Source organism: Symphodus melops, assembly GCF_947650265.1.
Source record: "Symphodus melops genome assembly, chromosome: 16".
Classification (NCBI taxonomy): Eukaryota; Metazoa; Chordata; class Actinopteri; order Labriformes; family Labridae; genus Symphodus; species Symphodus melops.
The window spans coordinates 9,291,368-9,306,887 of NC_136706.1; the positions used below are offsets into that span (position 1 = coordinate 9,291,368).

General features: G+C 42.0%; 1 protein-coding gene across 1 annotated transcript in view; it reads left to right on the top strand.

The window, feature by feature from the left end:
* The window catches only part of uhrf2 (ubiquitin like with PHD and ring finger domains 2), a 28,434-nt gene that overhangs the window by 6,061 nt on the left and 6,853 nt on the right, over positions 1-15,520 (top strand). Inside the window, exons 2-7 of the mRNA XM_079364302.1 lie at positions 1,500-1,892; positions 3,853-4,166; positions 13,224-13,442; positions 13,674-13,783; positions 13,935-14,121; positions 14,612-14,735. Of these exons, the coding sequence (XP_079220428.1) occupies positions 1,500-1,892; positions 3,853-4,166; positions 13,224-13,442; positions 13,674-13,783; positions 13,935-14,121; positions 14,612-14,735 (1,347 nt within the window). The remainder of the gene's footprint in view (positions 1-1,499; positions 1,893-3,852; positions 4,167-13,223; positions 13,443-13,673; positions 13,784-13,934; positions 14,122-14,611; positions 14,736-15,520) is intronic.

Genomic DNA, 15,520 nt, shown 5'->3' on the forward strand with positions numbered 1-15,520 from the left:
TGTTGTAACTCTTTTTATTTCTTGAAGAAAACCAGTGTGTGTGTGTGAGTGGATCAGAAATGTAGAGAAATACGAATACAGCAGATGATTAAAGTTACACATTTATTTGCCAGCTCGTCCAAATGTATTTTTTTCCTGATTTTAAAAAAAGAATAAAATATCTTTATCAAAACACTGTAATTTTAATGCTTCATGACTACTAAGCTAAACATTGGCTCATTTAAGATTACATTTGTTGTTATGGACTTCTTAGCAAGATCCTACAATGCCACTGGTGTAGTAAAATGGAGGTAGATTTACTCAAATGCTTTTTTTTAAATTTTGAATTATTTGAATGCTGTAGATGTCGACACATTGAGCACAGTGCTTCCTCTCACTGTGCTCAGTGTTTCATTCTGTCTTATCCCTGTTCGTTTGTCCTTCAGAGGCAGTTCAGTGTGTTTGTCTCGAGCCCCGTTTCCACCAAGTGGTTCAGTTCAGTACGACACGCATTTTGTGGCATTTCCATAAACTAAAGCCGGGAAAGATCACCAAATTACCGAACCGTACATTCCTATGTTTTGGTACCCTTCTGTTGGGGTGCCAAGTATATCGATCCAACCCTAAAAGGTGGAGCTAAACACTGCAGTCTGTTGACTGGTCCCGTACGACATCGGCATTAAAAGACAAACAAAAACCCGCCCTGTTTAAACACCCAGTCGACTGTTTATTCTGCTGTATTTCTCCTCATGGCCTTCTCTGAAACAAAGCTTGATTGCGTTTTGTAACAAAGAGCCACATGCCAATGCACAGTTTCTCAATCAGAAGTGTGTTTATTGTCCTGATATCAAGCGTCCATAGCGCAAAATAAGGGGAAGTTATTCCTCTTGTCCTTTTATTTCCCGTTCCTCTCTCTTAGATGAAAAAAAATGTCTGCAGTGGTGCTCACATTTGAGCCCTTAGCTCAAATAATATAATGTTAGTTTCTAAAGAGATGAGCTGGAACTCTGTCTTTTCTTTTCCTCTTCTCCCTCTACTTTCATTTACCTTTTTCCTCTTATAAAAAAAAAAAAAAATTAACAGCGGTGGTCATATTTCAGGAGCGGCACACCACCGCTACTAAATGCATACTATGCAGGGGAAACACAGCACTGACAAAGTAGACGATTTGCAGGATGTTGGTCTTTGTTTACTGTATCGCGTTTTTCTCCTTTGTTGAATTCATAAACGTACCAACCAACTAGGGCACAGCTGGCTGTGGAAACACAAACAGGACCGAACCAAACCGTACCAACTTGTGCCCTGAGGCTGAGTCATTTGCAATAGATATCATGTTGTTGTTGTTTTAGGAAAGATATTTTGGACTATTAAGGATTCCAAATGCTTCTTCTCTGGACAAATATATTCCTTCTTAATATGATAAAAATATTGTTGTAAGCACTTATTGAGACAACAATGGGGTTTTGAAGCGATAATTACAGATGTCGTTGTTTTTTCATTTGTACTTGTAATATTTTCAGATGGAAGATGGCCAGACACTGTTTGACTACAACGTGGGTCTCAATGACATCGTCCAGCTGCTGATTCGCTCACAGACTGATGCTCCTGACAGCCCCGCCCCCAAGGACTCCTCTGGTGTTTCCTGTCTTTCAGCTAATCCCCCTGACTCCATGTCGGAAACCCACAACTCTCCAGCACCTGCATCCCCGGCTGCTATGGAAACCACCAGTAAAGACAATGACAAGAGCAGCGTCAATACCAGCACTGTTAATGAAAGCAAGCCAGACACCAGCACTACCAGTCACTCAACCAGTACCAAAAATGGGATCAAGTCCCCCAGTCCGGCACGGGACATCCAGCCACAGACATCCAGCAAAAACACACTAGCTGACCCAGGAATTGGTGTGTACAAGGTGAGGATGACAGTGTCAATATTTGAACCTATTAAGGAGATTTGCATGATTGCAACTGTTCCCCCTGTCAGACAGAAGTGGCGTAACATTCGTTTCGAATCTGCAACGGCATAACATTAGTGTAGCAGTCTGTGGAAGCAAGGCACAGCAGGAGCTCCACATAGACACACAGTCAGATATGCACACACACACACACACACACACACACACACACACACACACACACACACACACACACACACACACACACACAGCACTACACTCGCCCCCTGACTCAGCTGAAAGCATCTCGCCTCTGTAACGCCTCTGTTACTGTACCGAAGTAGGAACAGAGATGGGATGACTTCGTCCTCCCCGTTCCGTTAACATTTATCGAAGGATAAATGTTGCAGGGGTGTGTATCTTTTCGGCTTGATTCGACAGTCTGAATAGGGTTTTGTTAAAAAAATAAAAAATAAAATAAATAGTACTGCCACAGATTTCCGAGAAGGACACTCTCTTTGTTTGCATTCTTGTGTTCCCCTGCTGTAAAATGTTCCAAAGCGCCTCGTTGATATGAACGAGAAGAAGAAGTAGACAAAATGAAATGTGCATTTAGCTAACTTCAATGAAGAAGTTGTCATGCTTTTGCAGACTAGATTTGACATGGATATTGACATTTACAATCCTCTCAAGATTAGTAATAGACTACAGCCCACATGTTGCTGAGTCAACACTGCACTCCTGTGTTCCACTGAGCACGGCTGGCTGGACTGGCTGACTTACATGTCTGAGGATGAAATGTGTGGGATTGACTTGACTTTTCTAAGTCCGGCATGCAGGAAGATCAAATCTGTAACCAAGCAGAGGAGTTCTTAATAGTGAAACCCTGCTGGATACTAAGGTTACATGCTTTAATTATTCACTCAGAGAAGATATTATGTGGTTTTTCGCAAAAGAGCATGTAAGCAGGTGATGCAGCCATTTTTCGTCTGATTGTGGGAACCTTGCAAATCAGTGATTTCCTGCTTCTTAAATGTTAAGAAACTTAAATGACAATAACAGTTTTAACTAATATTATCAACATATTTGATACCTTATTAGCTTGTGTAAGACAACATCTACATTGAGAATCTAATAACATCACAGTTTGATCGTTTTAGACTATAAAGTAGGAAAGGTGTAATCGGTCAATTGGAATCTAAAATGAAATGGAAGGACTTCTGTATCACTGTATGAACCTGGACTGACTGTTTGGGAGCTTTTGGAGGCGTACTGTTTAATTCCAAGCTATTTCTGTGTTCCATACAAACTACATTTCATTCTGGCTGGAAAAAGAACGGCACGTGAATACACCAGCATGCTTGTTCTTCAAACTGAATCAATCTTCAGGGTTTTATTTTAAAAAAAAGAACAAAAACCAACAACAATATTAAACCAGTCATGATCAGTAAATAAGTCAGAGTCCTCCTCTCTATCTTAAGAGTCCAAATCATTTACATGCTCGAGTCCTAGTCCGAGTCATCAGTGCACGAGTCTGAGTGGAGTCAGGAGTCCTAAAAAATCAGGGCTCAACTCAGACTCAAGTTCTCGTCCTGGACTGCGTGCGCACAATGCAATTTAATTTAAAAACGATATATAGTAGAGCCCTTTTGTAGAGACGTGTAAATAGCGTGGTACTGGTAGTACACTCTGTCCTTGACTGTTACAGTGCTCATTGTGAAACGCTACAGTATGAACCTGCACACTCGTCTTAAGGCAGTGACTGCTTTAAGAGCCAAGAGAAATATACATTGTTAAAGTCAATAGTTTTCATTTAAAGTTTGAAAGTTTAGCAAGTGCATTCAAACATGTCACGTTCCTTTACACAACAGACAGTTGGTTCAAAAGATCCCCCCCCCCTCTGAAATCTTTAAAGGCATACAGTATCTGATGACTTACAACACTATCAGGCTGTAATTCTGACTCTCTGTCTTCTCAGATTAACGAGTTGGTGGACTGCAGAGACGTCAGCATCGGCGCTTGGTTTGAGGCCTGCATCGAAAATGTGACACGAGCACCCAAAGGACAGATAACTCCCCCCAAGGGCAAGGTGGGCCGGCCCCCAAAAAGGACTAACGGAAAGCTGGAGGCCGAGTTGGGACAGGCCCCCGGCCAGGGCCAAACCACAGACAGTAACAGGAATAACGTTGTTATAAACTCAGAGAGTAATGGAGCCTCCACTTCTCAGACAGACTCAACTCCAGAGACCAAGGACAGAGAAGATGACGTCATTTACCACATTAAATATGACGAGTAAGTGAACTCATATTGGTAATAGGGATAACGCATGACAATAATGCATTATTATCGGTCATTAGATGTCAGAAATGTTGAATTTGTCTGGTGAACAAAAAATGCGTCTCGTCAAAATTAGAGTTGCCCAAATAATAGCAATCATTATTTTTGTGATACAAGCATTTGCAGTGAGAGCATCCCAAAGTCTTCATGTATCGCAATTGGTAAAAAAAAAAATAGTTTTATCTAAACAAGAAATTCTTTCTCGCTCTGCATGCACAGAATTTTGCTGCAGTCAGATGAAGCTCAAAGTATCTATTTGCGTCATTCAGATTGTTTGGTGCTAGAGAAAATGCATGTGGATTTATTTCGGTCATGTTGCAAACAGATATTTTTGAAAATGTGAAAAACAGCAGGTAGACATAGAAACATAGTAATGCGTGTTCATTTACTGCACATCATGTCATTAACAAAATATTTAATAATGTTATTGGATATTTATCCCGCCATGCAGGCACAGTTCGAATTCACAGTGCTGCATCTCTATTAGAATAGCGAGTGTGTGTGCCTTCCTCTTTAGCGTTTGCTGTGTCACGGGCACAGCAGAGCAGTGTTTCGTCCTTGTTGTTCATGCTGTTTGTTCATACTACTGTTGTGTGGCTGTTTAAAAACATACAATGTGATGTAGAGTGTTTGTGCAGTTAGCCGCTGCAAACATGAGGAACAGCGTTTCGGTGCATAGAGAATTGCAGCCTCCTCTTTCTCCTGGCAGTCCATGGGATGCGGATTGGGGATGGGGGGGGGGGTGTTGTAGTTGATGCTACAATTTGGAGTCTATCTCTCTCGCGCTCTCCTTTTCCAGCAAATTCATTCAAAAGCCCAAGTTTCCATGGCAACTCATGAGTTCTCAGGAGCATTACTTCTTCGCTTTCCTCCCTCAGCTTTGTCTGTAATTGCTGTGAACATGCCACCGGTGAGACACGGCTTCTCCTCGCTCTATCTATCATAGCGTGTGTGCCATTGCATGTTTCCATCAGGGGATGTTATGCTGCTGAAAATTGCAGCGGAGGATTCTGAGCACTAAAGGTGATTTTTTTTTTTTTTAGGCAGACATCACTCCCATTTGACAGTCAAGTTTCAAATTCAGGTTTCATCATTTTCAGCGGGGTAACGAGTGTTCCTGCGGGCACAATCCAAAAATACACTCTCTTTGTATCCTCCTTTTGTATTTCAATGGAATGGAACTAATTATTTATTATGTATTATCAGATTATTGTTTTCCCCTTTTTACACATTTGATATGTGGGAGAGGTGTCTTGACACAACTTAACTGTAATATATGACTTTGGTCTTTACCAGCTGAGTCACGACGACGCATCAATCTGTTTTCAGAGACCAATGCTGATCTACTCTCCTGCCATCTAACACACCGGTATGCATAATATCACTTTCTATGCTGAGTGCCGTCCTAGGTTTCTGCCATCACTTTGTTTGCAGGAGCAAATTAGAAAGAACTATCTTCCTACACACACACACACAGACACACACACACACACACACACACACACACACATACACCCCCCTGTTTAACACCTGCCTGCATAGTCTGAGAAGAAAACCCTCCCAAATGAAGTGCCTGCATGAAGCTGGCAGTGCAGCGTTTCTACCGAATGTAATGAGCCACCAAATCCAAAGAAAACATGATCTGTATCTCCTCTCTGTTGCTCGCAGGGACCTGATGGGTCATGTTTGATGATTGTATGCCTGTGTATGTACATAACAAGCGACTCAGATCTATGTATTCGTGGTAAAATCTCAGCTGAGCTCAGCGTATGGTGAAGATTCTCTGTGGAGAAAGAAACGGATACAAAAAGAAATCAGCAAATATAATGTTGTTGGAGCTTTAAATGCAAATAAAATAGGGACTGGCATCGTATTTTATGAAGCCTCATTATGTTGTAATTTTAAACACCTCAAATCTAATTCATTTACACAAGAGGATGAAGCATCAAAAACTACAAAATGAAGTGTCTGGGTAAAAAAAGTTATTTATTTTTTTATGGTGTATTTTGGCCATAATTATAAAAAGCTCACTCTGTCTTTTCTGTCGATTTTCTCCTATAAATGTTTTGCTTTATCAAATGTGGAATAGTTAAATGTTTAGCCAACAGGACTGTGATGCTTTATATCAAACTGTTTGCAACCATGACACAAAAGGAACACATTCATACTTACAGTCCCAAATACATACATACGAACAAAACAAACTTGTGACTGTACACGCACTTTTAGGAAGCCTTGTCGCCCCCCCCCTGGTCACATGTCATAATATGCTAAAGCACAGGTGGTAGTTTAAAAACATAATATCTGGTGGCGCAGTGCGCTCGCCCCCCATGTACTGAGGCTATAATCCTCGCGCGTCCGACCTGTCGCCCCCTCTCGCATCCCCCCCCCTCGTCTCAGACCCCATCCACTGTCCTCCCTCTATAATAAAGGCTAAAAAGGCCCAAAAATAAATCTTAAAAAAAAAAATATATATCTAAAGGAGCAATATGTCACTCTGACACTTTAAAATGGGCTTTGCATTCTAAATTTAAAACATTGGATTGCCTCCTCCTTCCTCGACTCGAGGTCCACACAGGTTACCGTGTCACGGACACAGAAGCGTCTGTAGCTACCCAGCTCTGCATCTGTCTCCTGCTTCTTCTGCCTCTTACCTGGCAAACCAAGGGGCTGCTTTCAAACCACCTCCCTTCTCTGGTCAAAACAATACACAAACTGTTCCAGCATTGAAACTTCGAAGAACACACCGGCCGCTGCGTTGTTGTCAGAGAGGCCAGCACTTCAACATCACATGTTTCCCTTGACGTCTGATCACATAGTACGGTCGTGTTCAGATTTGTTCAGTATTCAGTATCTTACATATTGGATCCTTTTAAAGTAGCTGCTTCAGTTTCAGGGTCCTGATACTGTGAACACTGTCTCACTGTTCGGTTTTACTGGGACACTTGGAGCCGTTGTTAATGTAATTAATAATAACAGTGCTGTTAAGTCAGAAGGTTTCCGTCCATAAAGACTTTCTCCTTCCTCAGAATAACTCTTCACCTCATTTGATAACTCCTGATTGTTATCACTTTGATATGTAAGTGCATAATGGGTGTTATGAGAATGTTTTGCTTTAAATAGAGTCATTAATGCTTCAAAGATAGGCTCTGTCTTCTAATTAGGAGGATCATCATAATAGGCAGTTAAAGACTTCTAAGGAGTATCTCAAGCTATGCGAGCAGTAGGTTTGCTATCTGTGCACGACTGCTACCTGAGAGACTTTAACTCTGCAATCACTAATTTAGTGAGCGACGATGAAACGAGCGCCAGAGAAAGTCTAATTTCCATTCCGATGTCCATTAGGTTTCTCACCAGCCTGCTCTTATCTCCTTTTCAGAGAGCAGCCATTGTTTGACTGATGAATGGAATCTAAACTCAAAAATGACTTTTTACACATTTAAGATTTTCCAGTCTTGTGTTACACAATTAAGGGTCTTCTGTTCAGTGACTGGAGTCTTTGACAAGGTTTCGTACAGCACGACATTATGACCTGTCACAGTTGGAGAAGAGCTTGTGATTATTCAGATAAATGTTTGCCGCTCCAGTTTCAGGGTCCTGATATTGTGCATGGTGTTGGCTAACATCTTCCTGAACAGAGTACAATCAGCTTCCCTGAGTGATAAAGACAAAGTTTAAACTGGACTGTGTTTTTTTTAAGTGGAGGAAATGAACGCATACCGTTACAAACTAAAGGTCCTCAGGTTGATTCTAATGTATAGTTAGCTAGCAGGGGGTTTTACAGAAATCCACCTGCCAGACGCGAAGCTTTAACTGCGAGACGGCTACGGCGCCGGTTTGCAGCACTTGGCCTGTGAGCAGGGAGACGAGGGCCACGACATCGAGGTTTTTTTTTTTTTTTTTAAGTGGATGAATTGAACACGGCCCCTTACAGCGACAGTTTTATTTGACATTGTGGCAGATTGACTGAAATGAAGCCTCAGTGAATGAATCCGGCGAGGAGGGGCAGAGGGAGATGACTGGAGCTACAAGGCCTCAGGCGGCGCATGCTGCATCAATGAAGGGCATCACATCAACACCGACTTTCTTTTTATCTGATTTTTTTTTTTCCTGGATAATAACGAGAGTATCGGATTTATAAATGTATTTGAAATGAGTTCTCTCTGTGTTGATTAATCTCCAGGTCACACTATCACAGGGTTGTTGTTTTTTTAATGCCAAATAAGGATTTAAAAAATGTTTGACACATAATGGCTCTTGTCAACACATTTATGGAAATGTTCGAGTTGTTAGTTTACATGCATTGACCACGTGAGACGCTTCTGTTGTCACAATAACGGGATTCAGTGAGAGCGTCCTTTCGAATACCTGAAGTTGTCTTCGAGGTTCTGTCACTAAAACTTGAAAATGTCTCATCTTTAGATTAAAGTCCTTTTAGATACAACGTTTCGGAAAGTTTCTGCTTCAACATTTGACCTCAATTACCAACAAAGCCGAGGTTAAGCGAGGCTGCAATCACTTTTTTTTTTCTCTCTCACTACTGTGAGGCAATTATATTCTGCTTGTCCTGTGTCACATGTTCCAACAACTAGGCTGCTTATCAGCAAATTGAGGATTTCTCATTTTCTTTTTTTGTGTTTTTTTTTTTTCTTCTTCTTTACTGGGACTTCAGCTAAGCAGACAAAGAGCTAATGATGGTTTCATGACAGAGGAGTCTTGTCAAGAGCCCTTCTCTTGATAAGTCCGTTCTCTTATGTGTCAACTGATGAAATGTATTTCTACGTTTTCTGTCTAGGTACTCTTTTCATTTCTAAGAGTGTTGACATGGTTTAAGTTTGTTGCCTACATCCTTAAAGCCCCTAGAACATCGAGGATAGTTATTTTTTTACCCGACCGACAATATAGATCAATATTAACATATGGAATGACGTTATTGGCTAATATGCGCTGATTTTACTAGATTTATTCACCAGCTTCAGTGTATTACACAAGTGGTTGTTTGTGTGTGTTGAATGGATTACAACAAGCATGATCGCGCTCCAGAGCATCGAGTGGTGACGCACTTACGCGCGGCGTTCTGTTCCATTCGAGTGACCATCTTGTCCTCGTTATATTGTACTTGTCTTTTCCACAAGTTTTGCACAACTGCATTTAAGTTATACATCTGTATCTATCTATCCGCACATGTCGAAGCACTTGTTTTTACAAAGCGCAACACAAATAAAGTTGTTGTTATGATCTCTCAACATCAAAGAAAGATATGGCGATTCGTTATCGGCCCCAAAAATCTCATATTGGTCGGGCCCTTCTTTTTCCCTATTTCCTTGCTTGTCTCGTCATTTTCCTCCGCAGTCTGAAAGTATGCAGGTGCCAAGTTAAGTCTTCATTCAGATTAAGATTTCAGTGAAAGTGAAAGCAACACTTTCTAATTATATTGGTTTTGTGTTTATTGGCGAAGACACGGCAAACATTTTCAGAGAAAATGAAGACAAACCTTTTTTAGAAGAAGAAGTTTTGTATTTTAATTATGGTGCGTTCTTATTGATAACTCCTTCTTGTGTGTACATGAGACTTGGGGGGGGGTTGGAAGTGGTCTGCAGGAGGAGAGCGGAGGCTTCGGAATAGCAGAGGTGTGGTCAAAACAAACTGTTTTGGTTTAGTGCTGGTGCACCAGATGAGACGATGCATTTACCTGCTGGACATTAAGCCAGCAAACTTGCAGCAAGACATTTTAGTAGAGCACCATGTCAAGTTTACCTGTGGCTCTGAATATTCACTAGATGAGCTACAACCTGGCCGGGGTTCCTCTGAGCAGTGACACAGCACGACTCAAATCTAGAAGATAAGTAGTATTGCCTTGGCCTACTTTTGATATTACAACTAGCGACCATGTCCTTATTCAAGTTCAGTGCTGCTGCTGTGACCCTGCCACTCCACCGCTGTCACCTGACAAAGTAACAAATCAATCACCATTAAGAGTGAGAAAAATGGCTACAAACGGTGTTTTGCATTCATTAGCACCTATGAAGGGGAACTTTTTTTTTTCCTCAAGTGACTTACAGGTTGGAGTATGAAATATCTTTCCAATGCCTTCCACCTTTCTTTTCTCGCTCGACATCCTTGGGACACGTGTCGCACGGCAACAGTATTGACCTCCCTCTCGTCAACACTCGACACTGGCAAAGCCTGCAAGCGAAACAACGTCGACAGCCTACAGGGAGCTAAGCCAATCAAAAAAACCGAGCGGTCTCAAAGAATTATTTGGGAGGCGGTGCCGACGTTGAAGGGATTTAACCGTTTGTGTGCCACATGAGGCGCCTTTTTTTCCCCCCTTCACCCTTAATATTGGTGTGGACACTTCAGCCATCGTTTGAGATCGGTATGGACACATTACATCTATTACATCTAATAATACAACATCATTTTGTAACTGAGAGAAAAGTAGCAAGGTCTTACAATGAATTTAACACATTACAAGGCTGGGAGCCTTAGTTTTATTAATACAAGGTATATTGAGTCGTGTTTCTCCATTAAGAGGATTTTATTGCCTTTTGAGTGTATGAAAGGAAGGAAAGACATTTCTAAAGTAGCATTCATTAATTCACAGTCCCTAGACGTCCCCACGGTCTTGTTAAAATGTTCTCATATTTCTATCCCATCAGGCCTGTGAGTTATTTCAGCTTGCACTTGAATGATCATTTAGCATTAAAATATCTATAGATGAGTGCTGAGTGGATTGTAAGGCCAGTGTACACCAGCACAGAGCCTGTGTGGTCTTAAACTCGGGTACTTGTGCTGCCTTTGTGTTGCTCCATGTTCCACTTCTGTTCATGCTGAGTCTCATTGTGCTCCAAAGTTGATATTCCTCTCGTGTGAGTGTGTGTGCATGTGTCTCTCTCTCTCTCCCCCTCCCCAAAAAAAAAAAACCCTACCCAAAACCGCTTTAATCCCTTGGGCCTTAAAAGAGGAAATCCCTGCTCTGTGCCTCAGCCTCCTCTTCCTGGGAGTAGGCTAGCTGTGTGCCACAACTCTCCCAGTCTACCACGACAGTAGGCCTCTCCAGTCCCTTTTTTTAAGGGTTTAAATATGCAGCTGGGTCTTCTTAAAGTTTATAAAGCTTAATTAGTCGTAATTCTGACTGGATCAAATTCTCAAACACTTAGTCTTAGTTTTCTGACAAATTTCCATGCTAAGGCTCAGCGTTGTCTTACAAACACTGCTCGCTCATGCACACACACACACACACACACACACACACACACACACACACACACACACACACACACACACACACACACACACACACACACACACACACAGCTCCCACCGTGTGAGCAAACCTCAGTGTGCAGGCTGTTGTGCAGTTAAACTTCAGTGCTAACTCATTGTTCGTCTGTAAGCATAATTCCATCTATTGGCAGGCAGACAGGCAGGCAAGCTGTCAATTTACCTCTGAGTCAGGCCTGATCCTTCAGTTAATAAAGATTGGCAGGCAGGAAACCTGTGCAGATAACCTCAGCATCTCCACTCCAAGTTTGCTTGAAAAGAAAGCATTCAACACTATTTAGACTTTTTTTTTCAAAAGTGTAAGATTTTAAACACTACAGAGTTTGCTGCTGGTTGTCCTTCTGGAAACTGGAAAAGCCAGAAAAGGACGAAGACTCATTTATTGTTTTGGTGAAAATATACTTTTTCTCTCTTTTTGCTTGGAGTAACATGACAAAGTTGAAACCATTTTCATGATGTAAACATGACGCTATGACCTGCAGCTTAGCTTAGCTTTACAGAACTCAATCCAGGGGAAAATAACTCTTTCTTAACCTCCTCCACATCTAAAAAGTAAATAAATATCTGCCAACCTTCACCACCAACTTGTACTGTGGCAATCAGTCAACCACTAATTCATAACAAATGTTATCTGGAGACACAAAGGAGCAGGTCCAGACCTGAATCTTTTCTTTTATTATTTACAAAGACCCGAGATCAATCCACCAAAAATGGCCTTTTAACAGGCAGAGACCTCGAGCAGAACCACAAACATGTTGAGCAGCCGTCTGTGTCGGGCTCGGAAAGATGGATAGAGGGAGGTGCAGAAAGAGAGAGATGGACAGACATGTTGTAGTCTTACAGGGATAAAGTGTGTACTGTCAGTTAAGTTTGAGCTAACATTAAGTTGCAGAAAACTAAAGCTATGTGCATGTCAAACTAAGCTGTTCAGCTTCAGCTGCCCAAGCCTAATCTTTCAACCACTACACAATGGTTTATCTTGGCTGTTAATCACCTTCAGTTTCTTAAACGTTCCTCTCTCTGTTGAGTTGGCTGAGTCAGAGGGAGCCGCCGTTTCCAGAAATGATGCTGTTGTAAATCAAACCTCCTTAATCAGACAAGACTGAATATACAGAGATGTTCTTCAACACTCTGTGAGTGAAACAACAAATTCAATATTATGGCTGGAAATAATCCCTTTCTGTCTAAAGGTCTTTCTTACTCAAGCCATAGCATGCTAGCACGAGCTAACCACCAGCATTTGGCACCTGCCTGTCCGACAGAAAAGCAGGCCTGCTCGGCGTCTGCAGGTGAAAGCTTACACGAGATTTATCCGCTTGGTGTTTCATTGCTGTGGTATATTCACTCACCTGTGCGCTGTCATTGGCTGGGGGAAACACACCAGCTCCCCTCCCAGAATTGTCTCGGCAGACACAGTCAACACCACACATGAACAAAGGCCCATACGTGATGACTGAGTGGCATTACTTTAAGTCTAAGTGTAAGTCTAGTTTGAGTTAGTTGTGTCAAACTTTGGTTTGTTATGGTGATGGCTTTCTGTGTTTCCCGCCTCTGTGCAGAGAAGCTTATATTGCTTATACATTTAGCACTCCAGGTTAATGCATTGATCTCTTTAGCTTATTCAATAAATTCCAGAGTACTGCTTTGACAACAGTGTCAAGACAGCAGCGATGAATAAATCACGCAACTTAACCTCTGTTCCCTTCTCTGCCCTTCTTTCCCCAGTTACCCAGAGAACGGCGTGGTGGAGATGCGACCGATGCACGTGCGGCCACGTGCCAGAACCCTTCTGCGATTTGACCAGCTCCAGGTGGGCATGCAAGTGATGGTAAACTACAACATGGAAACACCGGACGAGAGGGGGTTCTGGTTCGACGCAGAGGTTCAGATCATCAACCAAACGTCCCGCACCAACAAGGAGCTACGAGTCAAGATCCTTTTGGGGTGATGATCATTCTTCCTGTGTGCAGTTTGGATATTTTCCAAGCCAACCTTTTGGGGTTTTTTTTGCTTACCAAGATGCAAATAGAATTGAATCTGTGTGATTTTTTTTTTCTTCTGTGTCTCTGTTGTGTGCATAATCACACATCTACTGAGTTCATGTCAGGTGTTCTTGCACTTTCATCTTTCTCTCTCTTTATCTTTTTCCAATCTCTTCTCACATCTTCCCTCCAGGGGTCCAGGTGATGTAATCGGGGATTGTAAAGTCCAGTTTCTGGATGAAATCTACAAGGTGGAGATGCCAGGAGCTTGTGCACTCTCAGCTGCAGATGGACAATTTAAACGTAGGCAAACGCTCTTATACAATCATTAAAACTACGACTAGCCAAACCTGTTTTTTCTTTGAAAGATTTATCTCCATGCACCCATGCCATAAAATCGCCTTACAGTCCATGTCCACGTGTACCAGTGTTTTCTTCTTGCTCTTGCTTCCAGGGAAGAGTGGGCCCGAGTGTAAGCACTGCAAGGCCGACCCCGACGCAGAGTGCCGCTTCTGCTCCTGCTGTGTGTGCGGAGGGAAGCAGGACGCTCACATGCAGCTGCTGTGTGACGAGTGCAACATGGCGTTCCACATCTACTGCCTCAACCCGCCGCTGTCCACCATCCCAGATGACGAGGACTGGTGAGGCAGAGTGTAGCTAATCAATCGGGCGCAACATCAGCAACATCCTCCTGCGCTTCACATGAAATTGTACATGGTCGATGAATGGTTGTCAGTGTATTTAAAGAAGTAATGAAGTGTTGATTTAGGTTAAAATCAGTGATTTAAAGAAAAACAGTCATAGGCGTCAGGTTATCTGATGCTGGAACATTGAATATCTCTGTTAAAAGAAGAAATAAAAAGTGTGATTTTTCTTCTCATAAAGAGGGATTGTGTTGCGCATGGATTGCTTGATTACATTTAAACAGGAAAATAAATGTGGGTTAAATTTTTCCCGTCATGACTCGCCAGACAAACTTTGAAGGCTGTGACTGGTTTACTTTAAAGTGTCAATATTGTCTTAATGTTTACTTTTTGACTCGTGTTTTCATGGCCAGTACATCTTTTCTTTTACGTTGAACCTCGTTGCTGCTCTTGAGTAACTCTCACATCCACAAAAACCTCCTGCCAGGTACTGCCCCACCTGTAAGAACGACACCAGTGAGGTGGTAAAGGCTGGAGAGAAGCTCAAAGCCAGTAAGAAGAAAGCAAAGATGCCTTCAGCAACAACTGAGAGTCAAAGGGACTGGGGAAAGGTGAGTCGAGGCCACCCGCGGGTGCACACAAAAACAAAAGACTATACGAACATTTGAGTTTACCTGATGGAGAATCTTCTTAAATTACCTAGAAGGAGCAAAACGAAGACTCAATCTGCCGTACACATTTTCTAGGTTGTTTTCCAAAAGTCTTTTCGATCCAGTCAACAATAATTCAAATCGCCTTCATGTTGCTCTTCTTCAAAAATCACAACATCACTTTTTCCCCGCTCGGTCAGATTCTTTTACTTGGCAAAAAGTGAAAAGCATCTCGTGCTCACTGCTGAGGAACAAAACAAGAAACCCGCACATCCATTTTAAAAATGTGTTTGTCCTAATAGCATCTGTTTGAAGCATACGGTTAAATCTTTTCCTCAGTCTTCTCGTGGCAACACTTTGAGATAGTGTGTGGCTCATTTCCATCCCCGCCTGGCTGCCTGTCTGTTGCTCTGCTCCATGGTGTAATGTGAACAATGCCATTAAGCATGACTTAGCCACTTTCCTGGAACTGCCAATGGAAAATAACTCGTTTCTTTACCAGAATGCTCCCTTTCTCTGTGGACTAATTGAAAACAGTCTTGCTTGTGTGTTTTTCAGGCAATATTTTTTTAAGTGCTATGAGTCACACAGGATTTATTCTCTCCTTTTAAATGATCTAAAATTACTTAAAATAAAAAACTTTGTTCGTCTTCTATGTTTTGAGATGGCATGTAGCTCCTGAATGGAAAGCCGATTCTCTCGAATATATTTATCATAAACTTTAGCACCTCGGATGAGATCTTGGA